Source organism: Arctopsyche grandis, chromosome 3 (assembly GCF_051622035.1).
Source record: "Arctopsyche grandis isolate Sample6627 chromosome 3, ASM5162203v2, whole genome shotgun sequence".
NCBI classification, from domain to species: Eukaryota; Metazoa; Arthropoda; class Insecta; order Trichoptera; family Hydropsychidae; genus Arctopsyche; species Arctopsyche grandis.
Window position 1 is genome coordinate 1,914,672 of NC_135357.1, and position 24,189 is coordinate 1,938,860.

Sequence of the window (24,189 nt, forward strand, 5' to 3'; positions counted from 1 at the left end):
ACACACAGCGAGGAACGTGGCACACGATTTTTTTTAGATACTTTTAAAAAAATTTGGAATGCCTTGCACATATTCATGTCACGGCCAACACACACCGTCCCAAAATCACCCCCTGAAGTGTTTTCGGTAAAAATTTATCCTTGTATTTATCCTTGCTTGACAGTGATCGATAACGATGTATTCCATATTTGAAGAAATGTAGGAGAACCCCCACAGCGGGGAGCCAAGCACACGACGTGCCATTCTTCCCTGTGTGATTTCGCCCTAACTTAAGCCTAACTACTTCAACCACTCCCATGAAAAATTCCGCTAACTAGACCTAGGATCTAGCAATCTTCTTTATGATCCAAAATTTATGTGGTTTCGCATTTCGAATAAAAGTCATCAACTCGAAACCTGCACCGCAGTTTAACGACACATTAACAACCCCTTCAGTGCCGGCCATTTCTTTTTTTTTTTAAACCACGGCTCTGAAGAGGTTCTCGAGCACCATCTCCATGCTCGACCGGCAGATCAATCCATCTGATAGCCATAGTCGTTCGCGAATAAGAAAAAGCGTACATACGTTGAGATTAAAAAAAAAAAAAGTGAGTTCAATGCCCGCCATTGCGGACCCTAGGGTCGATCACGTTTTCAAACCGTAAAAAAAAAAAAAATATATATATATATATATGTATATTGAAGAACAGTTTTGGATCACTTTGCAACGGTCCCAAGAGGCGATGTTCCCAAACTGCGTTGCGCAAGACTGAACCATAAAATTATGCTGTTATTAAATATGGATTTTTTTTCCGAAATCGACATTTTCAATGATGAGAGTGATAGCGATCGTCGTCATCAAATTTGCATCAATATCAATGTTATTACGTTATCTTTTTTTCGACGCGACATATTATTAAAAAAAAATTTACATATATAAGCTAAGGTTTCCCAAATAGGGACGCGCGAAAAATATTGCGAATATTTATTTTCGTTCCTTTTGCCAAACGTTACATGGGACGGTTTCCTACATACATAGATACATATGTTCGTTTACATCAAATACTTATAAATAATGAACAGTTTAAATAGAATGCCGGATATATGCCAGTTCCATAAGTATATTTAAAGAGGGGGGAGTAGGGGGATTATTAAACTTATAATATAAAAAATATATAATATAAAAGGTACAATTTTTGGAAATACATAAGATATCATAGAGTATGCGAGTCGAAAAAGATTGGGAAACACTATTCTAAGCGATTAAATATTATACGTATGTACGTACATACATAGGTATATGGGTATACTTAGAGTTCGGTTTGGTAATAAAAAAAATAAAGCTAATTATGTTATGATTATTATTACTTGTTTTATTATACAAAAGGTAGATATACATATAATCTACATATAATATTAAAAAAAATAATGTAATTATGCATTTGCGGAATCAATCACATGAAGAAGTTCAAAAAACATACGTAGAAGATAAGAATACATAAAAAATTGTCAGGCTAATGTAAAAATACCTTCTGTTAATAATTGTATTGGGGAAAGGTCAACTCAAATTTTGATTATTAAATTTCAAGAAAATTGGAAGTAAATGGATCCAAATATTGATAATGGGCCAAGAATCTTTGTCTACGTTCAACTTAGTCAAGTTATATAAAACTATTTAATAGATTTCCATTATCGAATGATAATTTATGGCTTGGGGGACGCCGAGTATATATATAAAAACATTTTGGAATCGTTTGTATATTATAATATATTCGGATGAATTAAACTCTTGGTTTTATAAGGTAGCTGTTAAGGCCAAATAATATACATTATTATTGAACAATGAAATAATCATTACATTTTCTACTAAAAAAAAATCTTAGTGGGAATTAATTTATATAAACAACATACATATGTAATACAAACCGAATTGCCTGGCGTTGCTCGGGCGGTAAAGTTGTTAAAAATTAAACTTTATAGAAAATTTTGCACTTTTAGGTCTGAATTAGAGTACCTCGGTATAAAATATTAATTTAACAGTTCTACATACATGGAAAGCTGTAGAATTTCAAATTGCACAAAAGTACAAACATTCAGTTTTTTATATTACTAGTCGAATTGCCCAGCATTGCTCGGGTGACTGAAAGTTGAGCAACAAAGAAACAAGTTTTTACATAAAACTTTGTAACGCAACCCAAATATGTACCATGAAATAGTACAAACATCAATTTTGGTGGTTCTATGTAATTGAAAACTGTAGATTTGCATTACAGACAAACTTTATATAGTATTCAAGCTTTATGAACCATTATAAAAAAATTTCGTCAGACGAAAAAATCGAAGGCAAGCTAAGAAGAGGCTAGTAAAAAATAGTTTCAGAAAATGACTATTTTTTGACAATTAAAATATCCCACACTTTATCAATTAATATTATAATCATATTGTTTAATATTTAGATAGGAATACTTTTTTTAAGCAATACTGTATAAAAAATAATATTTTGTTACCAAAATAATTGACTTCATATATAAAATATAATATGTATTAAAAAATTGTATAATAGAAATAGACCAGTAGATCAGTAGCTGTTAAAGCAGATAGAAGATGTATTGTGAACATGATTTAGTAATAATAAAAAGCATTTAAAAACAAAATCAAATCAAAATAATTCACTTAAATAAATTCACAGAATAATATGCATAAACATATTAATATAGAAATATTTATATATAGGTACATACTGCACTTCCACATGTTTTGCATGTTGAAAATTTGGCAGAGGAGCAGTTGAATTGATAGTGTCGGATAGTGTACTGAACAAAGTCAGAGAGTCTCTATATATGTTCTGCTCATTATTGTTTGATAACGTCGAAACGATTACATTATTGTGCACTATGGAATTAGATAAATGAAAATTGCCGGCATTCGTTTAAAAACACAACATTCATTGTTGTCCTATGTATGTCTGTGAACCCATCGATATCCAATTTACTCATACAATTTACCTGACGAATTATGTATGTACATGCATCTGAACATTTACGGAACGCAAAAAAATTGCGACATGTAAAGATAATGTGTATATTATTTGATTTTAATTGCCATTACAATTTATATGCATTGAGATTTTTTTACTTAAAAACATACAAAAACCTATATATATTTCAGACGATGTTTATTATAAGAAAAAATTAAGGTGTGTAAATTGTTAGATATTCATATTCAACAAAAATAAATAAAGGCAAAGCAATAATAAAAATAAATATGGATTAAAACTCAATTTAAATTATCCAATACGCAAACCTAATTGTGATTTGCTTGTAATGATTTTTCGTTTAATTCATAGATGTCATTTTATTTAAAATAAATTAAACAACTATACAAGCAAGAAAATTATTTAACAAACATTTAACTTTTTTTTTTATATTATTGAAATCATCATCTACAGTAATTCACCATCCACTTCTGGATGAAGGCCTCTCCAATACGTTTCCACTCGTCTTTGTTTTGCGCAACTCTCATCCATCTCACCCCACATATTTCCCTAATTTGTTCCATGTGGTCTTCCTTTTGCCCTTTTGCATTCTCTCGGGTACCATTCTAGCACTTCTTTTGTCCATTCTTCTAGCCACGTCGCTCGCCCTTTAGCATTTCAATCTATTCACTCTATCCACTGTATCTACTACCCTTGCCATACTTCTCATCCACGTATTCCGTTCCCTGTCTTTCCTCGTTATGCCAATCATACAACGTTCTATACTTCTTTGAGTGCATTGGCCTTTGTGTAGCAACATGTCATTCAATGTCCAAGTTTCACATCCATACGTCATCACTGGCAAAACACATTGAGCAAGATCTTTTTCCTCCGACAGAGTGGCATTTTTGATTTAAAATCCGCATCCAAATGCATTCCATTCTAATTATTTAAATAAAACATTATAAATGTACATATAAAATTAAACAAAAATAATGACTAAATATTTTAAATTTATAATACAACTAGCTGAACCCGGCATGCGTTGCAATACCACAATAACCGATGCAATTCCCGTTCCCGTTCCCAATGGTCGGAAAAACGCAGGCAGCGAACACGTTCCCGTTTTGTCCCGTATTTTTATCACAGTAATCTTCCCGGACATGCATACAACAAATCCTGAAAGTTCCATCGTAATCGGTTCAGTGGTTTAGGAGCCTATTCGAGACACAGACAGACAGACAGACATTCATTTTTATATATGTATATAGATTTTAAAATATTTGCATCAAATAAAGTTTTGCAAATCAAGTCTACCCCCCCCCCCCTCTCCCCTAATATTTATCCTTTTTAATGCTGGATATTGGGAAAAAAATTAAAGCCGATGTTCGCTTTTTTTTTTTTAATAATACATATATGTAATTAGAAAAAAATCCTTTGGGTTGCAACTATATTAATGGATATTTAAACCAAAAAATTATTAATATCTAAAATGTAAATTTCGTATATATTTAAGAATATTCGAAAAAAATCCGGCTGTGGCGCATGTTTTTGCTGTTGAAAATATTAAATTTGGGGATTTAAATTTTTTTTCAGGTATTGTAATCTAAAAATATATTATACTAGTATTGTAGTATTATAAAATATATTATACTAGTATACTATACTAATATATTTACCCGGCTTCGCTCGGTATTTGTTATATAAACCGCTTAAACATGGCATATCTTAAATTTAAATATATTTTTAGTTTTATTTTATTTAAATTTACTCGAATATTCTATTTGTTTTTTTATTAAATTTAACGTCACGGATTCTACCACCCAAACCTTACATACATACATACATACAAAGTCTCTTTCGAAATTTTATCTTAAAAATATATTATATAACAGACCCTCCTTCCTCTACGATTAATTAAAATAAAATCAGCCCCCCCCTCCCAGAAAAATTTCCTGTATGGTTACATTATTGGCAGCCGCAATGAATTAAATATAAATAAATAAATTATGCAAAATAATATAAAATTTCAACAAATAATACAAACCGAATAAAAATATTTAATTACATATAAACGTCTCGTGAATGTTTGCAATCAAATTTGCATACGTTTTCACACTCGATATGTATAATCAATTTAAAACTGGATATTTTTGCAACATTTGAATCAATCTTTCAAATATTTTAACAATTTACAACTCGACGTCCGAACACCTGAAAGTTACACAAAAATTTGAAATCACATTAAATACATATCAATAAGTAATACTTACAATATCGGCTCATCATTTTCGAAGTAGAAGCGGCAGTAATATTCATATCAAACACTTGAAGCTACACCGACTGAACTTTCACTCAATTTAATTAAATATATTTAAATTATTTATAATTTTCACTAGTTTATTAATATTTGTCTAATACTATCTAAGTGTTTTCGAGTTTGTGTGTGAAATTTGAATAGTTTCGATTTTACACGTCATTCGTGGTTTTACATGCACTCAATGTGTCGACACAATACTTCACAAAGCACTTATGACTTATTACAAGCCATTCTAGACAAAGAGAGACGACTGAATCATCAGCGAGTATTTATACTGAAATTAAAGAAACCAATTGAGCGTGATGAAGGTTTGCCATATAATATGTATAATTCACGGCAATTTAAAGTAAATATGTACGTATATTCTATATGACTAGAATAAATTCCGAGATATAAATTATCAGCCTTACAAAATTTAAATGTATATAATGTGCAAATAATGGATGCGGTCATTGCCTGGATGTAAAGTATAGCCAAAAGTAATTTTGGGGGACATAGAGTACATATGTCAGTTGTCGCGGTCAAATAATAACTAAATATAAAAGAATATTATTAGTACACAAATGTATATTTTTTGTGTATTTAAGCTTATCCAAGATTATGCCGAATTTTTTATACGTAATAGATTCAGCTTAAAATGAAATATAATACAATAGATCTCAGAAAAACACTCATAATTCTGTATAAAGAGGAAAAACGACAATTGTTGGCCAATTTGTGCATAATTATTGGCCATTTTAATCGAAACAATATACTAAAGTCCATCAATCAAGGGGAAATTATAAATCTACAAAAATAAAACAGTGGCCTATTACTGTACCCTGGACAACCCATTGCACTACTTGTATTAAATACAAATATATTATACTAGTGTCGTGTCCGTTGATTACAATCTTTGGAAAGGAATTGATACACGAATTAAAATAAAGTTACATGTTACATATAAATATAATGTAAGGTAATTTATAGGCGCGCGCATTACACGCTTGCCAATCCAACCCGTTCGAAATGATGAATGAATGTGTGTGTATGTGTTACCCGTCGCTCGGCCTGACGTCATATGACACTCCCCCCCCCCCCCCACTCTATTTCTCCGCGTCTCCTTGACCACTTGACTCTGATTGGCTGTGTGTCCACAGTCTGGCACATACCCACATACACACATCGCTTCCGTTTTGATATATGACGGGCTGAAAACCAGACTGGTACAAGTGACATTTTTAAAAAAATCTGTTTTAAGTGCTAAAATAATAGCATATATGAAATTCTATTATTTTAGCACTTAAACCAGGTTTTTTTAAAAATGTCACTTGTACCAGTCTGGTTTTCAGCCCATCATATATTATATTATTATTGTCTTAAATACAAATAGTTCATATAAATCTTTTAATAATTATATTTTATTATTATTTGTAATTAATTAAACTGTAATTTTCCAAAAATAAATGTACCCCATTTTTTTGGATTTGTCCAAAGTCATTATCATTCTCAGAATATCTTTGAAATTATTTATTTTAATGGCTTCCTGTATTTTCAGTTTTCCTGTAATTATTCTAGATAACATATTGTATATGATTAGGCCAACGGTCAATACCTCGATTTACGTAACGATATAATCATTAAGTATGATCATATTTTGCTTGGAATAATCATAAAAAGATAAACTAAACTAAAACTAAAAGCTAAGAAACTGTAATTTCAGTCTGAAGTCATCGGAATATATTGCCAAGTTTCCAGCTGATTGCCGATCACATCGACGAGGATTTATTATGATGCAATCGCATCAACTATCTACAGGTAGATTGAGTCAGATTTAAGGTAATCATCCATTTTGATTGGCTACATATTAAATATTAGCTGTCACTCCGTCATTCTGTCAATATCACGCTGATAGAGAAATAAAATCCTAAAATGATATTAGTGGGCAAGTGAATTATTATCAAAATCGCAATTTCACACAGTTTCCGACTGGCTACTCTAATACACATATATATTTGCCTAAACAAAATTATTTCACATGAAACTAATGAATCTATCAATTCAATAAATTAGCCGAAAAATTTGAAACTGTCGCAATGATAATTAAAAGTTCTCAAAAACATCTGCTACGCAGCAACGTATCATTTAAATTTAATTGCATATTACAACACTTAGTTTAATTTTTTTTCAATTGGCAACCCTGATGAAATGTGAAATATCATTGCTATAGAGCGGATGGCCATCAGGGCAATCCCAAATAACAATACGCGTTCCAACAATACAAAAAAATGTTTTTTACGAATCTAACAGTAGATATTCCCAATACCCCAAAAGCATTTTGCTCTAATTAGTATCTGTCTCATAATCATAACCAGGTTTTTATTTAAAGGGAGGGGGGGGGGCAAAATAAATATTATACAGCTTTTACTGTTGGTTTTAGTATGAGTATGTATTATGTAAAAGTTAGTATGTACTATGTAAATTCAAAGCAATCAAAGAATTAATTCACGCTCGTGTGATACATCTGGATATAATTCCCCCTTGGATATAACTCCCCCCTTGGATTTAGCTCCCCCTTGGATACGGCGGTGGCTCACATACATTAATGTATATAAAAAAATCAAAATTAAATTGAATTTTTAACGACGTAACATGAATTCAATAATATCAACCTTGAAAAATTCTACCATATTTCGACTGGCAGTACTGACGCAATAATTCTAAAACTCAAAAACAACAGATCAGCACAACACTCAAACTGGTTCGGTGATTACATCCCAAATGTGAATCGCTACCAGGATAACCGCCGCTACGAAAATCGCTCGCGCGGGTCTCCTGTCGCACGAAAATTCGTCGCACAGAAAAATTTCCGTACAGAAAACTGCCCAAATATTGCTCAAAACTGCCCAAATCTCGTATAAAAAAGCATTTGTTGAGCAATATTTAGGATTCACATTTGGGATGTAACCAGTTTACCACTCTAACTATGAATCAAAATGAAAAATTCACGCAATTTTAAAAATCAACAAAATCAAACATACATTTAACTTTATATACAAACGAAAAATTCACGTAACCTTGAAAAAAATTGACAATATTTCACTATAAAAAATTCAATAATGTATTGTGAACATAGACAAACCGATCTAGCACGAGACTTAAGTAAAATGTACATGCTATCGCATTCACCCCCCACTCAGCCCGTGATGGCCAATTACATTTCGTTTCAGTTTCGCATTGCATTTTGGTCAAGAAATACAACATTGTTCGTGCATATAGCGGCCGGTAGAATTTGTCTTTTAACTTTTATTAGTTTTGAGTTCCTGTTTCGTATTTTGAAATATTTACATATGTTAATACAAAATACGTAAGTTGTTAATATTATTAATTTATTTATGAAATGCGTATATATTTTATGTTAATGGAAATTTATATTTTTTAGACGACAAAAGTAATTATCAACGTCATGTTATGGACAGAAAAACTTACAATAACATTATTAAAGACCTGACCTTTGAATTGTAATAATATTATATAATTAAATAAGAAATAACTAAAAAAAAATTAAGAAATCATTTTACGTCCTTACAATGTTACAACACATTGCACGAATGCGACAGCATGCTCGGCTCTCATAAATCTCACTTTACATCCACTCGACTACAACACTGACGCAATTCGAAACTTCTAAAACGACACGCATCAACCAAATAATCAATCAATTTGCGCAATCTTAAAAAAAAACAACAATATTTAGACTGGCAACTCTGACGCCATTCGAAACGTCAAAAACAACACTATCGCAATAAAATCGAATCGAAAAATTTACGCAACAAAAAAATTAAAAATAATTCAACTGGCAACACTACTCGAATCGCCAAAAAATATCTAAACACACCCCACTCCATATATTTCGCAATCACTCATCGATCAATGCATCACATCAACACACAATTAACAACAATAATTCGACTGACAACACTGACGCCATTCGAAACGTCAAAAACACATACTATCGCGATAAAATCGAATCGAAAAATTTACGCAACAAAAAAATTCAACTGGCAACACTACCCGAATCGCCAAAAAATATCTAACACACCCCACTCCATATATTTCGCAATCACTCATCGATCAATGCATCAAATCAACACACAACTAACAATATTTCGACTGGCAGCACTGACGTCATTCGAAACGTCAAAAACAACACACACTATCGCAATAAAATCGAATCGAAAAATTTACGCAACAAAAAAATTAAAAATAATTCAACTGGCAACACTGCTCGAATCGCCACAAAATATCTAAACACACCCCACTCCATATATTTCGCAATCACTCATCGATCAAATCAACACACAACTAACAATATTTCGACTGGCAGCACTGACGCTATTTGAAACGTCAAAAACAACACACACTATCGCAATAAAATCGAATCGAAAAATTTACGCAACAAATAAATTAAAAATAATTCAACTGGCAAACACTACCCGAATTTATTTAATTATTTATTATTAAATAGCAAATTGCTAATGAATTATTTCACAATTAAATCGCCAAAAAATATTGAAACACACATTTCGCAATCACTCGTCGATCAATGCATCAAATCAACACACAATTAGACCAAAATCAATGGCGGCCGCTCGATCTGTCAACCCAGCCATCTGTCAAAGCCGCCCGAAACCGCCTCATTGCGCACAAACTACAACCGAAAACCGGACTACCGGTCATGATTGCGCCTCACTTCCATGCAAGCCTCATTTATGTCTAGAAAACCGGCCGAAAAACGGACGTCGCAATATCCCGTATCGATCCGACACGTAACGCGGACATAACCTCAAAAGCCGGGAGCGTCACGTGAGTACGTCACGTCGAACGCGATTAGGCACAACACACGTCGTTTGTCTTACATATGAATATGCACGTGTCCACGTGTGGGATCAGTCTATCGATCTGGAGTCGGTCTTGACACGCCGCGATCGCGCTATGGTAAAAATACACTGACGTGGTTTCCGCGTGCGAGCGCCGCTATGAGTATTGTATGTACAGTTAGTGGTTTTTGGCGTGTGCCGTTTTGGCATTATTTTTAGGCTAAGTTGCGCTGCGCAAAGCTCGCTGTCTCTCAGTCTACTGCAGGCTTTCGTGCCAAAGCTCGAATTTGCGGGGTGCGCACTTTGCGCATTCCGTGTGCACATCTTCAGGTGGTCGCCTTTCGAATTTGTCAAATGCTTACATGTGTATTATATATATATTTATATAGGCAAAGGTCGAATCAGGGCCGCGCAGGTTAAATATATAGCGCTCACGTGGCCCAATAGGGCAGGGCAGGGTACCTTGAGAACATACGTTTTCATGTCGAAAACAATCATATGTTGACTGAAAACTTGAAGTCGCGAACACTTTACCGGCCGGAGATGTGCGTTTGCGTTCTGGTGACGCTGTGTGCTATGTACCGGGTACGGAAATTCGCGTCCATAGATACATAATACATCGGTCTCCGTGACGAGACAGGATGTGAAATTACAGAAAACGCAAATATAGGAAGGCAAAGATCGAAAATCGAAAAGTCGAAAGATTATACGAAAATAAGAAAATACGTATTATCTGATCGAAGCGCAACTGTCGCATTCACTCAATATATATATTGATATATATTGTCGCATTCACTCAATATATATATCAAAGAAAGGAACGGCAACAAAATTAAGGTTTCGGGTATACAGCCCTCTTAATATACATATGTATATTATGTAGTATCAGTCAATATGCTCCATGTACATAATGGGTCTACGTGACGAGACACAATGTGAAATTACAGAAAACGCAAATATAGGAAGGCAAAGATTGAAAATCGAAAGATCGTAAGTCGAAAGATGAAAAAAAAATGGTGCATGGTAAACGGGACATACTCACGTACATACTCACTTAATTTGCGCGAGTAGGATACAACAGGAACAAGAGGAACAGGCTTTTCCTCCTGTATTAATGTGCGCGCGCAGAATACGGGAGGAAAAGCCTGTTCCTCTTGTTCCTGTTGTACCCTGCTCGCGTAAATTAAGTGAGTATGTACCGTAATATAATTAAGTGAATATATATATAATTAAGTATATTAAGTGAGTATGTATAATAATAATAAATAATCTTTCGATTTTCGATTTTTGCCTTGTGATATTTGTGTTTTCTGTCATTTAACATTCTGTCTCGTCACGTAGACCCATAATACATAGATGGGCTCTGACGCGTGATTTTGGTCGGAGATCTTGTCGTCACTAACTGAGGGGTGCGGGGGTTTTAACTAGCGGGAAAGTTGGGAAAAAAAATGTTTTTTTCCCTACGACGCTGCGGTTGTCATTTTTTTTCACCACTTCCCCGCTAGTTAAACCCCCCGCACCCCTCAGTTAGTGACGACAAGATCTCCGCATATCTATCGACAAGATCCAATCGAACTTTTCTACTTAGAAGCTAACTACCTACTGAGAGAAAGTGTGCATGCGCTATGTATTTTGCAAGCCCCAACAGGGAGACCGTCATAAAGCGTGAGGGCGTATCTATGTATTATACATCTATGTTCGCGTCTTAACGAAATCAAACAGCGCAGGATGTGGTATGTGTAAAGTGACCATACGTCCCGTTTTGAACGGGACCGTCCCGTTTTTAGGTAGCCTGTCCCGTTGTCCCCAAGCCCAGCTTCGGACGTCGAAATGTCCAGCAAAACACGGTAATAATTTAAAAAAAGTGCGTAATTGAGCAACACTTAAGATCAGAAAAACATAGAAATTCTGATTTTTTTAAGAAAACGGATTCACCAACTTCCAGATCTTTCGAAGTTGCTGCGACGGAAGCCGTCTGGGCTTATCATACGGTGCAAGAGAACCATAGTTTTCGCTCAAACAGTTCATGCTTCTAAGTTAATTCAAACATGGTTTGAACAAAAATTTAGGTGTGCTCGTACGAAAACAGAAGCTATTGTTGTAAATATTTTAGCGCCAATAGTAATAGGTGAATTAAAAGATCGTCTCAACGAATGCACTCGTGTTACTATATTAACTGATGCTTCAAACCACGGAACCAAGAAAATTAAGAAATCCTGCCAAGAATTTCATTCTTATTTAAAAGCAAACCCAGTAATACTTAAGAAAATTTGTTCATTAGAAAAATATAAAACAAGATAAATTTTTCTGTTCATTCCTGTTCTTTTCTTTTCTTCATCAACAGTCCTGTTCTTTTTATTAATAAATAAAAACTATAAAAAAATACGCGTTTTCTTGAATACACATACTATTACGTAAAATTGGTAGATGTCCCGTTTTGAGGACAAAAATAAATGGTCACATTAGGTATGTGGTACGTCGACAAGTCCTCCTATATTTCTTAAAACCGTTATCGATCACTGTCAAGCAAGGATACATACAAGACTACAATTTTACCGAACACACCCAGGGGGTCTTTTTTTTGAGAGCGAAAAGATACCGTGCTTTTTCCAGGAATCGGGGTGGTTTGGCTCTATTTACAAAGCTAGAGTCAAAAAAAAAGGCTCGGCAAACCTTTAACAATTCATTTACAACAATTGAACAATGAACGGCGCGCTCTGGGTCCGCTCTTTAGACACTGTATACCGGGCATCGCAAGAATGTACTGGATATAGCATGAAGGGACGTCCCGACCTGTGTGATCTCGCCCTTAGGGTGAAATCACACCGTCTTATGGGATAAATGGCGCAGAAAACGCTTCTGAATTTTATTATTTATATTTAAATATTATACCGCAAGTTACTGTATTGGTTTTAGGTGTTATATGCGAAGGTCAGCAGAAACTAGTGGGACTCGAACCCGTGACCACTTAATCCACGGTGCTGGCTTACATCTTATAAGGGTGAAATCACACAGCGCGGTATATGGGACGTTTTTTTTTTAGATACATAGTTTTAAACATATGGTTCACATACGTGGTATCATGTGGTATATACATACATGGTGCCGTCCTTTCAAAACGAAACACAAGGAGCTGTTTCGTTAAATACGACCTTTTGGCCCATTTTATCCTTGCTTGACACTTCCTTCCTTATCCTTGACCTCGCTTTCTCTTCACGAGAAAATTCTACTATCATCCTTGTATTAATGAGATGAAAATAAAAAAAATCATTAAATGTAATAAACCACTAAAGAAGTGGGATTTTTTCCTCTTAAAAAGGTCAAAAATGTTGTGACCCCACGACATTTTCGACACCACTGAACGTATCAAGCTGAGAATTTATATTTATACTATTTTCTAACTATATATATTTTTTTATTTGTGTTAATTTTAAAGTAAACTGGCACTTATTTTTATTAAGAATTTCCTTATTTTTAAACCGTTTTGAATTTTTCGTACAATTTGAAAGTTGCAATATTCTCTTGGTTTCAAATCACTAACCGCTAATGATTATTTAACGTACATATTCAATATAAATAATTCATAAAAATTACCAACAAATGATTTCATATACACAAAATTTACACTTATTAATATTTTTTAAAAATTAGGGGGGGGGGCATATTTCAAGCTTTATACCAGGACCAAATTTCAATTTTGAATTTGAACAATTTTGCCGAAACTTTTAATCTTGCCTCTCTCTGACCTAAATATTCCAAAGAAATGGGTCTTATATTTGAAAAACCTCGGGGGTGAAATTACCCCAACCCCCATATAAACTAGCGCACTGTAACCTAGGCAACCAATGTCGGTAAACTTAAATGAATATCATCCAAACATAAATAAAATATGTCATACAATTCGAACTAATTGGATATACGAGTCATGAGCAAAGCAAACATATGTAATGTAAATATTGAAATTTAAAAAAAAAGTGTGAAAGCAACAAAAAAAATTGTTTTGGAGAAGTCCAAATTTAAATAAGTTTTATCAAACCATTACTACGTTTTAAATTTTGTTCCATCAAAAATCGAAAAGAACTAAAATTTAATATTTCGTTTTCGTTATTGTGCAATTGAATTATCCACAAAATACATAAACAAGACACTAAATAATCAGAACTTCACTTCACAATCACAAAGTCGACATTTCTCATAAAAACAATGATACTATTGATACATTCTAGTATTATACTATTGGAAAGTATTATATTTCTCAATCTACTGGGAAAGCAGTGGGCAGTATAGGCTGATTTCTATCATATGTGATATAATGACGATGACTATTAAATTTATTAAAAAGTGAAAGGCGTTTGCACGATGCCAAAAAAATCCTTTCTATGCTTTCGAATACACAAAATACCGCAAACGATTTCTTATTCCTCTTGAGAAAGCAGCACAAAACTTCACTGATAAGCCAAAACGAACCGAATTACACACGAATAAATGACAATAAACGCCAAAATAAATGCAAGTCAAGTCTGACTGATGTAATGCGTCACAACACGATAAGAAATAACTAGATAATGTCCTCGAATGGTTTAATTATGCTAAAAAAAAAAAACATGTGACCAAAATGAGCACTACGTACACACATATGTATATATACTTCAAAAATATCGACTTCGTATTAACTAACTGAAGCAGGTGTTTATTTTTTCAGCGATTAAATTCGTCTGGCCTATCTTTTCAATGCAAACACGATATTTCTGCAAAATTTCAAACAAACTAATTTCCGTAGGGGAGAGGGGGTCACGTTTATTGACATTACGATATTCTACTGCTTATCGAAAATCAATTCTGATTGTGTTGAAATGCGTAGCATTTCGCATTAAAAACACTCTTCTGTGCTAAAAATAGCAATTCATATTATTTACAATATGTACGTATGTTTACTTGTTATTTATGCTTGACCCACTCTACAAAAAAAACAGTCAAAAGTGTTATAATAAGCAGATTTTTTTCAAGCATGCATACAAAATCAAGGATAAACTTATTAGTAAATAAGATATTTCAACTACTTGCATATCGATTTACTGAACCGAACTGAAAACGATATATGTATGTGATATTTATTCTATACTTATAGACAGTTTAGAATAGAGACGTTTTACAATTTTACAAAATTAGTTCAATCTACATAAGGAATGTGTATTATGTGTAACCTTTTGAATGCTGAACAACGCCGATCGGCGTTTTGCTGACAAGACCATGGGCCTGAAGAACGCCGATGTGCGCTGCACATTGAGCATGTATAAAATAAACAAGATTACTACATGCTAAGCCTTTCCAGGTAGCATTGAAAAAAAATTCATTGAACGTGAGTCGTGTAATCCGTGAAATTTCTTTGTCTACGTTTATAATATAGCCAGCAGTTTGGCTTAATGGTAGCGTATATATTTAGCACCACTGAGGTCAAAGGTTCGAGTCCTCGCCAAAATCTGCTGGTTAGATTTGGGGGTTTTGTGACTCCAAATTGATCGTTTCTCTATCAGAGTTTGCCAATTTTATCTGATCATTGCTGAAACGGTTCCTGAAAATTGGTATTAGATCTATTCCTGTTGTAACAAAAATCTTTCTGTGTATAATTTGTAATAATTATGCACAGTAGTCTAATCTAGTAATCGTAGATGTCTTTATAATTATTATTTCTGATTAATTGTTATATGCTATATATTCTGATTGTATGTGTATTACTGTATTTCTGATTTTCTGATATTTTATGTATTCTGTATTTCGTTAACGTGATAACAACAATGATGAAGATGGAATTAGTTTTGGAAAAATTCATTCATTAATAGACATAATTTGTTTATTTCATACTGTTTCAAGATATATTAGACAGTCTAAACACGCCTTTACAAAACTCGAAATCTCGGCGGTAGTTATCTGTTTGGATTAACTACAATTTTTATACCTGCTTTCTATTGGATTTCTAAATAATTCTAATTGGAAATGTGGGCGAAATTTTCAGCGTGGCGGGCTTTCAACAGAAATGACTTCAGTACTCAAAGGGCTAAATCTTTCAATCTACTAGCAGAAATTATTGGCACTTCTCAGGCGTATATTATTTTGAAATAATCCTCTATTAAATATTCAATAGGTAACTTGACGCCAATTCGACTGTTAGTTTTCCAATAGTTAAGCTTCCAGTTTTATCTCTATATGTGTATTGTTTCTGAAAAGTAATATCGACTGGTATATTTTTATTATTTGACGATAGAGTTCTCATGCGATAAACAAATAAATCACGAAATTGAGGTCAAGTGAATAAATCAATAAGATCTGAACATTGAATAATTGACGATTCCTTTTAATTCTTACATTAATTGTTTCTACTTCTGAAAGATTGTGCTATTATCGTTTAACGCTATTTGGAACTTGGACAGTTCCTGTTCTATTTTTTTTATGTTGTTGTTTTTAAACGTTTTTGGCAACCATATTTTTAAATATAGATTATAAAAAAACCCCAGCTCTCTTTTTTCTTTTAAAAACAGATCCCACGTCATTCCCCAACCCATTTCAATTGCAATCTGGTCATTGAAATTGTAATTCACAGACATTTATGGGTTTTACAAATGAAATTTACATAGATTAGTTTCACTTTAGTACGCTTTTCAACAACAAATCTTTAATAAAATATTCACAGAGATATTTCATTTCGACTGTCAGTTCGAATTTATATATGTGTAGGTTTAAGTATCCGAAATGCCCGGCGCGTCTCTGAAATAAAAGTAAAAAAAATACTTTTTCAGACTATTTACCATTAAATATATACACATGTACACTAAATTTGATGATTCTTAATTGAAGACTATGAATTTTCAGAACGGATAAACAAATTATATAAAGTCAATGTTAAAGAAAAAATGTGTAAATTTACTAGAAATAAACAACATATGATGCATTGAACGGATTTTCGCGCTTAAGTTAACACTATTAACACGTTGGCACGCCTGAAAACCGAATAGCAAGCGAACAGCATGCTCGCCAGTGTACACTATCAGCACCTAACACCGACCTAAATGGCCATACCCATTCGAAGTATATGCAATTTACCGACACGTGCGCACATTATAGCCGTTCGCGAGACTTTGCCAGACCGCGTCAAAATCCATACTGACGCATGCCGGGGTGAAGGCGACTCCAACCCCCGATTTGGCGCGCCAGCTCTAGTCAAACTGTGGTCCGCGAGCCCCACCTGTGACTCAATCTACGGGGATTATTACGTCACCCGTCCGCCAAACACGCAATATCCACTGCGTATGTTAATAAAAAATAATATTCGTCACGACAGAGGGTGACTGACAAAAATTGATTGAGACGTGAATCATCGCAGTTTATTCACATCCGCAATGCAAAATTAGAGTTCATCCTGTTCGAAAATTGTTTTCCAAAATTAAAAAAAAAATCTGAGTTCATATGGATGCGGTGCATCCGCTTTAAAATCGCCAGACAAATTGAACGACAGATTAACGGACGACTGCTTTAAATGCAATTCTCGTCTTCTCGAATGATAGATTGCACATCAGATGACGGGTAACCTTTCGATGTGCACAGATGCAATTATCAAAATTGAGTTGGATCTTTCAGGCGAGTTTAATAAGGCAAGATTCGATAAGTTCTGTCTCTTGCCTTATTAATCTCGCCAGAAAGATCCAACTCAATTTTAATAATTGCATCTGTGCACATCGAAAGGTTACTCGTCATCTGATGTGCAATCTATCATTCGAGAAAACGAGAATTACGTTTAAAGCCGCCGTTCTGTTAATCTGTCGTTCGTTTATCAGATTTTAGAGTGGATGGACCAAACTTTTCGGGACACCCAAATATCCCGGTTTTTGATTGCTGCTTATTGACCTTTCATTGTTAAGAAATACCGACCCCCCGCAGTTATGAAACTGCAAAAAAATGCACGAATCCTAATCTCACCGTAGATCCACATCCATGGTTAAAAAAACGAGATTGAGATAATCAATTTTTTTTTAAATCTTCTTTGGCAATGTGTAATTAATTTCATTTGATATTAAGATAACTAATTAAAATGGAAAAAAGAAAGGAAATACTGGTTTATAAAAGGAAGGATCTTAAATTTAATTAGTTAAGTTTACGCTTTTTACAAAGTTTTTTATCATTCTTGTAATATCTATGCCTAGGGGGGGAGGGGAGAATACAATTAAAATATCCCGGTTTGGATATCAATAAATCTGGCAGCCCCATATACGTACAACATACAACATAAATAAATAGTAAATATAAAGCTATTAGAATTATGCACATTGCTAAAGTTGGCCTGCATTTTTAATATGAACCAATCAAGCTGATGGAGTCGGTCTACTCTCGAAAGACGCTCCTGTGTGTAGAAATGGTTCGTTGATTGTTCCGCACAAAGCGATCTCGCACACGTCACTAAAATCTCGATCACGGAAAATCTGTAACCTGAAAACTCCATACATCGAAAGTTATCCACGCGAACTATCATACTAACGAGAACTCGAGTGCCAAATATTCCGTATTCACGATTTACGTGGCAACGTTTGTCGTGTGCGGGATCACAATGTGCGAAATTATCCGTTTGCCTGTAGAAATATGTATACTTCATCCCCAATTTTCACCGTACTTACCAACTTAGTTGTATTGCACCACCATATAATATATATAATCAACGATAAAATTCTGATAATAAACGTTTTTGGTAATTACTAAAGATGCTTCCTTCGATACTATTGTTTGTATAGTTTTTCATTCTAAATATATGTATATGAAAATGATAATGATTAATGTTTCCTTTGTGTAATTTAATAAAGATAAATGTGCTTTAAAAAATAGGTGATTTTTCTATTCCTCAAAATTGTATGGTCTTAATCATATAATCTGGCAATTTTATAATCAAAATAAATGTTGGGTATTTTATCTGTTTAAATTTTAGTGTGGATATTAATTTTTATTTATGTTTTATGGCTCAATTCAAATGCAACATGTTTTATTGTTTGCTTTTTGTTTATTTATCTTTTTCAATAGTGCTAATTTTACAAAAAAACACTCTTTTTTTTTAAGGACAAACGAATTGAAATTTATAAATGGAGGATGCGACAAAACAGTTTCAAGAATATTTATGTAGATTTTATGGATAATTAAAATTGTGATTTGCATTTAATGTACTAATCATATTAGTTCTAAACGCTTAATGTGCATATAATGAATATGTAGAGTATGTACGTTCTTGCAAATTTTGGCATCGTTCCTTTTAGGTTTCTTTTAGAATTGCTAATAGTGGTAGTGTCGCCATATGAATAATGTACTCATTAAATCAAAATTTAAATACATTAATTCGATTACTTATATCATAGAAGGTCACTGAACCAAAACTGCACAATTAATATGCTCAGCATAAAGGACATTTATACGATATAATGGCAGTGTGTACATTCCAGCGCATATACAATTTTTTAGCACATTGTAGCGAATTCACAAGACTTGAAAATAAGAGTGATACAACACCGTTTCAAATTCTTTTGTATGATTTTAATATTTGTTTTGCAAATCGGCATTTACCATATGCGCTGAAGCCGTTGCCTTGTGATTAATGCAGAAAATTGCGTGTACGCGGACAAACAACGAGTGGACAATGCAAAGTTAAATGTGTTATTTCTTTGTTTGGCAAACTCAGCACTGAGGAATATTCTTACATGTTTTGTTTTTCCCTTCTTTCATTCTTGACCGGCGTAAAACTGAAAAAAAAAGACAGAGAAGGTGAAAGACCTGCCAATTATCCGGTGGTATAAATTCAGCGTGTTATTTTTAAATGTATTCCAAGTGACACAACGTCTAGCACATTTCAATTGCTTCGACAAAAATCCTCAAGGCTGAGCTGGGTACCACTTTTGGGAGATATTGTTATTGTTAACTCAAGCGTATTCATCTTGGTTATGTCAGCAGACCATATTCACGACAAAATCGCAATTTTGTATATTATAAATACTAAACAGATCTTGAATCTAATTTAAATCTCCTCGAATGATGAACAATGGTCTCCGAAACCGGAACTGACGCACCATCACAAAAATATTTGAAATATACGAGACTACGTGGAATATGTATGTGACGGTGTCCAACTTTGTTTCCATATCCAATCGCACATCAAATGCATATTTTGAACGTGATTATTGTATCTTATCAACGCATACATGGGATGGTGAAGAAATAATAAAAATTATATATGTATTATTAATATTCTATGTATAAATACATTGAATGTATTCGTCTGGTTTTGAAATCACAGCAAATTTGGTATTTTTATTTGATTAAGAATGTACGAGTATATGCTGTTTCACGGACCATGAATCACGATGCATATATCAAGAATATAGAAAAGATACATAAAAATAAGTATGTTATAAGTAATATTAAAAATTAAATGTTAAATTTATGTATTTTCCTTGAGCATTAAAAATTAAGGATATACATTATCATACAAAAATTTAAATAATTCGTAATTATACATTTAGGCAGTGGTGGTTCATAACAAAATTTTTGCGGGTATTGCATGTACCCGTTTATAATTTCTTATAAATATAAAACTGGTTTAGTTGGGGCGCTGCAGTACCTCAGTCACTACGTACCATATCTATATATGTTACAGTTGAAGCATTTCTTCCGTTTGTAATATATTTTGACTATTTGGATTATATTTCATTTAACCTGGTACCAACTACCGTTTTAGTTGAAGTGTATTTTCAGTTGTTATATATTTTGCTAGTTGGAATATATTCCGTCTAACCCACGTAAGTTGATTCATATGGCGAATTATATTCCAACTGGTCAAAATATATTACAACTGAAAATACAGTTCAACTACATATAAGTTGGTACCAGGTTAGATGGAGAGGTTAGGCTTTCGTGAAAACGTCACTCGACAAGTAAATTAAGCTAGAAAGTCACATTTTTGTTTTGAATACATTCTTAGAGTTATCGTAAAACGATACTCATTACCATAATTCGTAATACTCAAATCAAACAAATAATAATCAAATATTAACGCATTATTGAATTATAAAGCATTCGTAAAATCATCAGAACTATCAAAATTCAACTAACGCACATTATTGAAAAAGTATTTGCTTATGTAGAGCTATAATTTACTAGTTGAATTGTATTCGGATACGAATGACCTAAAACGCCAGTTGATATATACATATTTCGACTGAAAATACACTTCGACTGTAACATATATACGAGTTGATAACATTACAGATTAATGTCTATTAGTTTTTTCCTATAAATTGCTACGATTATGATCATTATAAATACAAATAAGATATTTCATCCACTTCTCAACTATTATGGAGCAACCGTGGACCATACATTACGACACGAAAATTCACCAGGTATTCTATCATCAAAGAGTTCTATGTGTGAATTGTATATGGAGCTGATACATAGAGCACTTGAAAAAAATTCTTGGTGAATTTTCATCTTAAAATGCAGCATGTTCATTCTTATGTTTGCCGATTAATGAGTTGTTCATTTTCCGGAAACACACCAAAAATAAATTGATATAGAAAATTCTATTTCAAATCTTTATAATAAATTATATCATGCTTTTTAAGTACAATTTTATTCAATCGATAAGTAAGTAAAATTTTATTAAATCTCATAAAATTGATATTCTCTTTTTATATACATATATATGCTACACCGAATCGGTGAAATTGTCTATTACAAGCATTCGGCAAGAGAATTGCCGAATGCGTGAAAAATGCAAGCACGTTGCCCAGTTCACGGACTCGGCAAATTCTTTACCGAATGCGTAAACTGGACAGCGTGTTATATTATAACCAAGTGTCAAAGTGACAGCTGAATGAGGATGTTTAATTTAGTTTAATTTACATATTATTATGTATAATATGACTACATACATATGTTTCGATCATCTCATATAACTTATACATAAATTAATGCTATTTTTATACATTTTGATCAATATTTTAACAGTCGGAATTTTATACCTTGTGAAGAATCAGTATTATATTATAAATATTTAATTTCATTACACATGTCCCAGAACATTTGTCGCTCTAATTTGCCGAATCCGTGAACTGGGCAACGTGCTTGCATTTTTCACGCATTCGTCAATTCTCTTGCCGAATGCGTGTAATAGACAATTTCACGGATTCGGTGTAACAAATACATATGTAAAAAAGTATATTCGGTTCGGTGATTATTGCGCACAAAGTGCTCGCCCAACAGTCACTAAAATCTCTATAACGGAACATCTGGCAGCCGAAAAGTCCATCAAACTAACGATAACAATCATACTAACGAGAACTTGAGTGCCAAATATTCCGTATTCGCGATTTTCATGTCAACAATTGTCTTTTGGGCGATCGCAATGTGACTAATAATCCAATTATCGTATATTCAAGGTACATATTATGTAACTTGTAACAAAGCCTTTCACTGCTAGCTCTAATGATCATCATTAAAAGTATTGAAAATATCACACAGAACAAGAGAAACTACATATGTATATTTTATGATTTAAAAATCTCGAAACTTAAATTTGAGCTAGATAACAAGTCGATGTTCCAAAGACTTGAAAAGTGTGTTCCATGGACGACATTAAATCGTTTAGCTTTAATATCTCTATGTGCTTTCAATTGTCCGTAAATAAACGACATTATAAAATGAAAAAGGTTTAGCTTCTATGATGAAATATTTACACCCGCTTGTTTGTTATCCTTATTTCACTTAGGGCCAAATGACGCAGTGAGAAAGAGAGCGATATAGTTTGTACCCCTACCGCTCTCCGCGATTAGCACCACATGGCCAATGTGTAGTGTAGAGGGGGGTGTGCGTCATCATTTGAGTCTTCTCGCACGTCATTGAAGGCCACAGAGTCACGATTGCCAACCTCGTTTTTCAGCTCGTTGCGTAGGGAATTCAATAGAAATAAAATTATGAAAAATTCAATAAAAAGGGCAGATGCGTAAAGGAATGCTAATTATGAGGCAGTTTCATTGAAAAATAAATATATTAAAGAAACGTGCATAATTCGGTATATTGGGGACGAGGCTGGCCCGTAACCCTGAATTCTTCAGATTATTTAATTTTTTCATTAAATTTTTACCAAATTGTATACATATTATCATATTTTACCATACATGATGTACATAAATTGTAAATTTAATTACTAAGTAAATAGAATTATATAATAATCGTCATTAAAGCTCAGACCCTGAGGGGGCTGTATATTGTTCAAATGTTGTAAATGCATTGTTAAAGGTTTGCCGAGCCTTTTTTACAAAGGATTTACAACAATTGAATAATAAACGGCACGCTTCCGGTCCTACCTCTAATCATCATAGAAGTAGAATGCATAGAATGGTCATTGTTAACAAAAGTATCGTCTAAAAGCGAGCCATCGAAGAGAGACACGAAAAGTCAGCAGAGAGACAAGAGAGAGAGAGAGACGAAAAGTCAGCAGAGAGACAAGAGAGAGAGAGACGAAGTTTAGCAAACAATAAGCAAACAATGAACAAATTCTGCCGCGCAGTTTTTGTAGCAACATTTTTGGAGGCTGAGAGCGATTCTATGCATTCTACTTCTATGATAATCATATATACATATATACAATATCGCTATTCTGTGTCCGTGTAATGGTGCTTACGGATTTTGGGCCAACTTTTTAACCAGCAGTAGCGTACAAAATATCGAAATAAAAATTAAATTTTAAAATTGAAATTAAATATCAAAATTAAAAATATTATTATTATATTAAAATTAAATTCAAATATCAAAATAAAATTATAATCAATATATTAAAATTAAAATAAAATATTGAAAGTTAAAACAGAACATGCCCAATTTAAATAAATTTTCGAGATTGACCTAAAATTAGATCATCAACAATCACATACAGGTAATCCTCGACTTTTGTTTGTCGAAGATGTTTTGACAACAAAAGTGAAATTTGCATAAAATTAATAAAATCAAAAGACAATTTAGAAGAACCTTCC

General features: G+C 33.2%; 1 protein-coding gene across 1 annotated transcript in view; it reads right to left on the reverse strand.

Annotated features, from left to right (window-relative positions):
• LOC143910010 (long-chain-fatty-acid--CoA ligase 6) overlaps positions 1 to 2,788 on the reverse strand; it is an 81,331-nt gene extending 78,543 nt beyond the window's left edge. The window contains exon 1 of the mRNA XM_077428338.1: positions 2,721 to 2,788. Coding sequence (XP_077284464.1) covers positions 2,721 to 2,742 — 22 coding nt within the window. The 5' untranslated portion in view covers positions 2,743 to 2,788. The remainder of the gene's footprint in view (positions 1 to 2,720) is intronic.
• Positions 2,789 to 24,189: the final 21,401 nt, after the last annotated feature.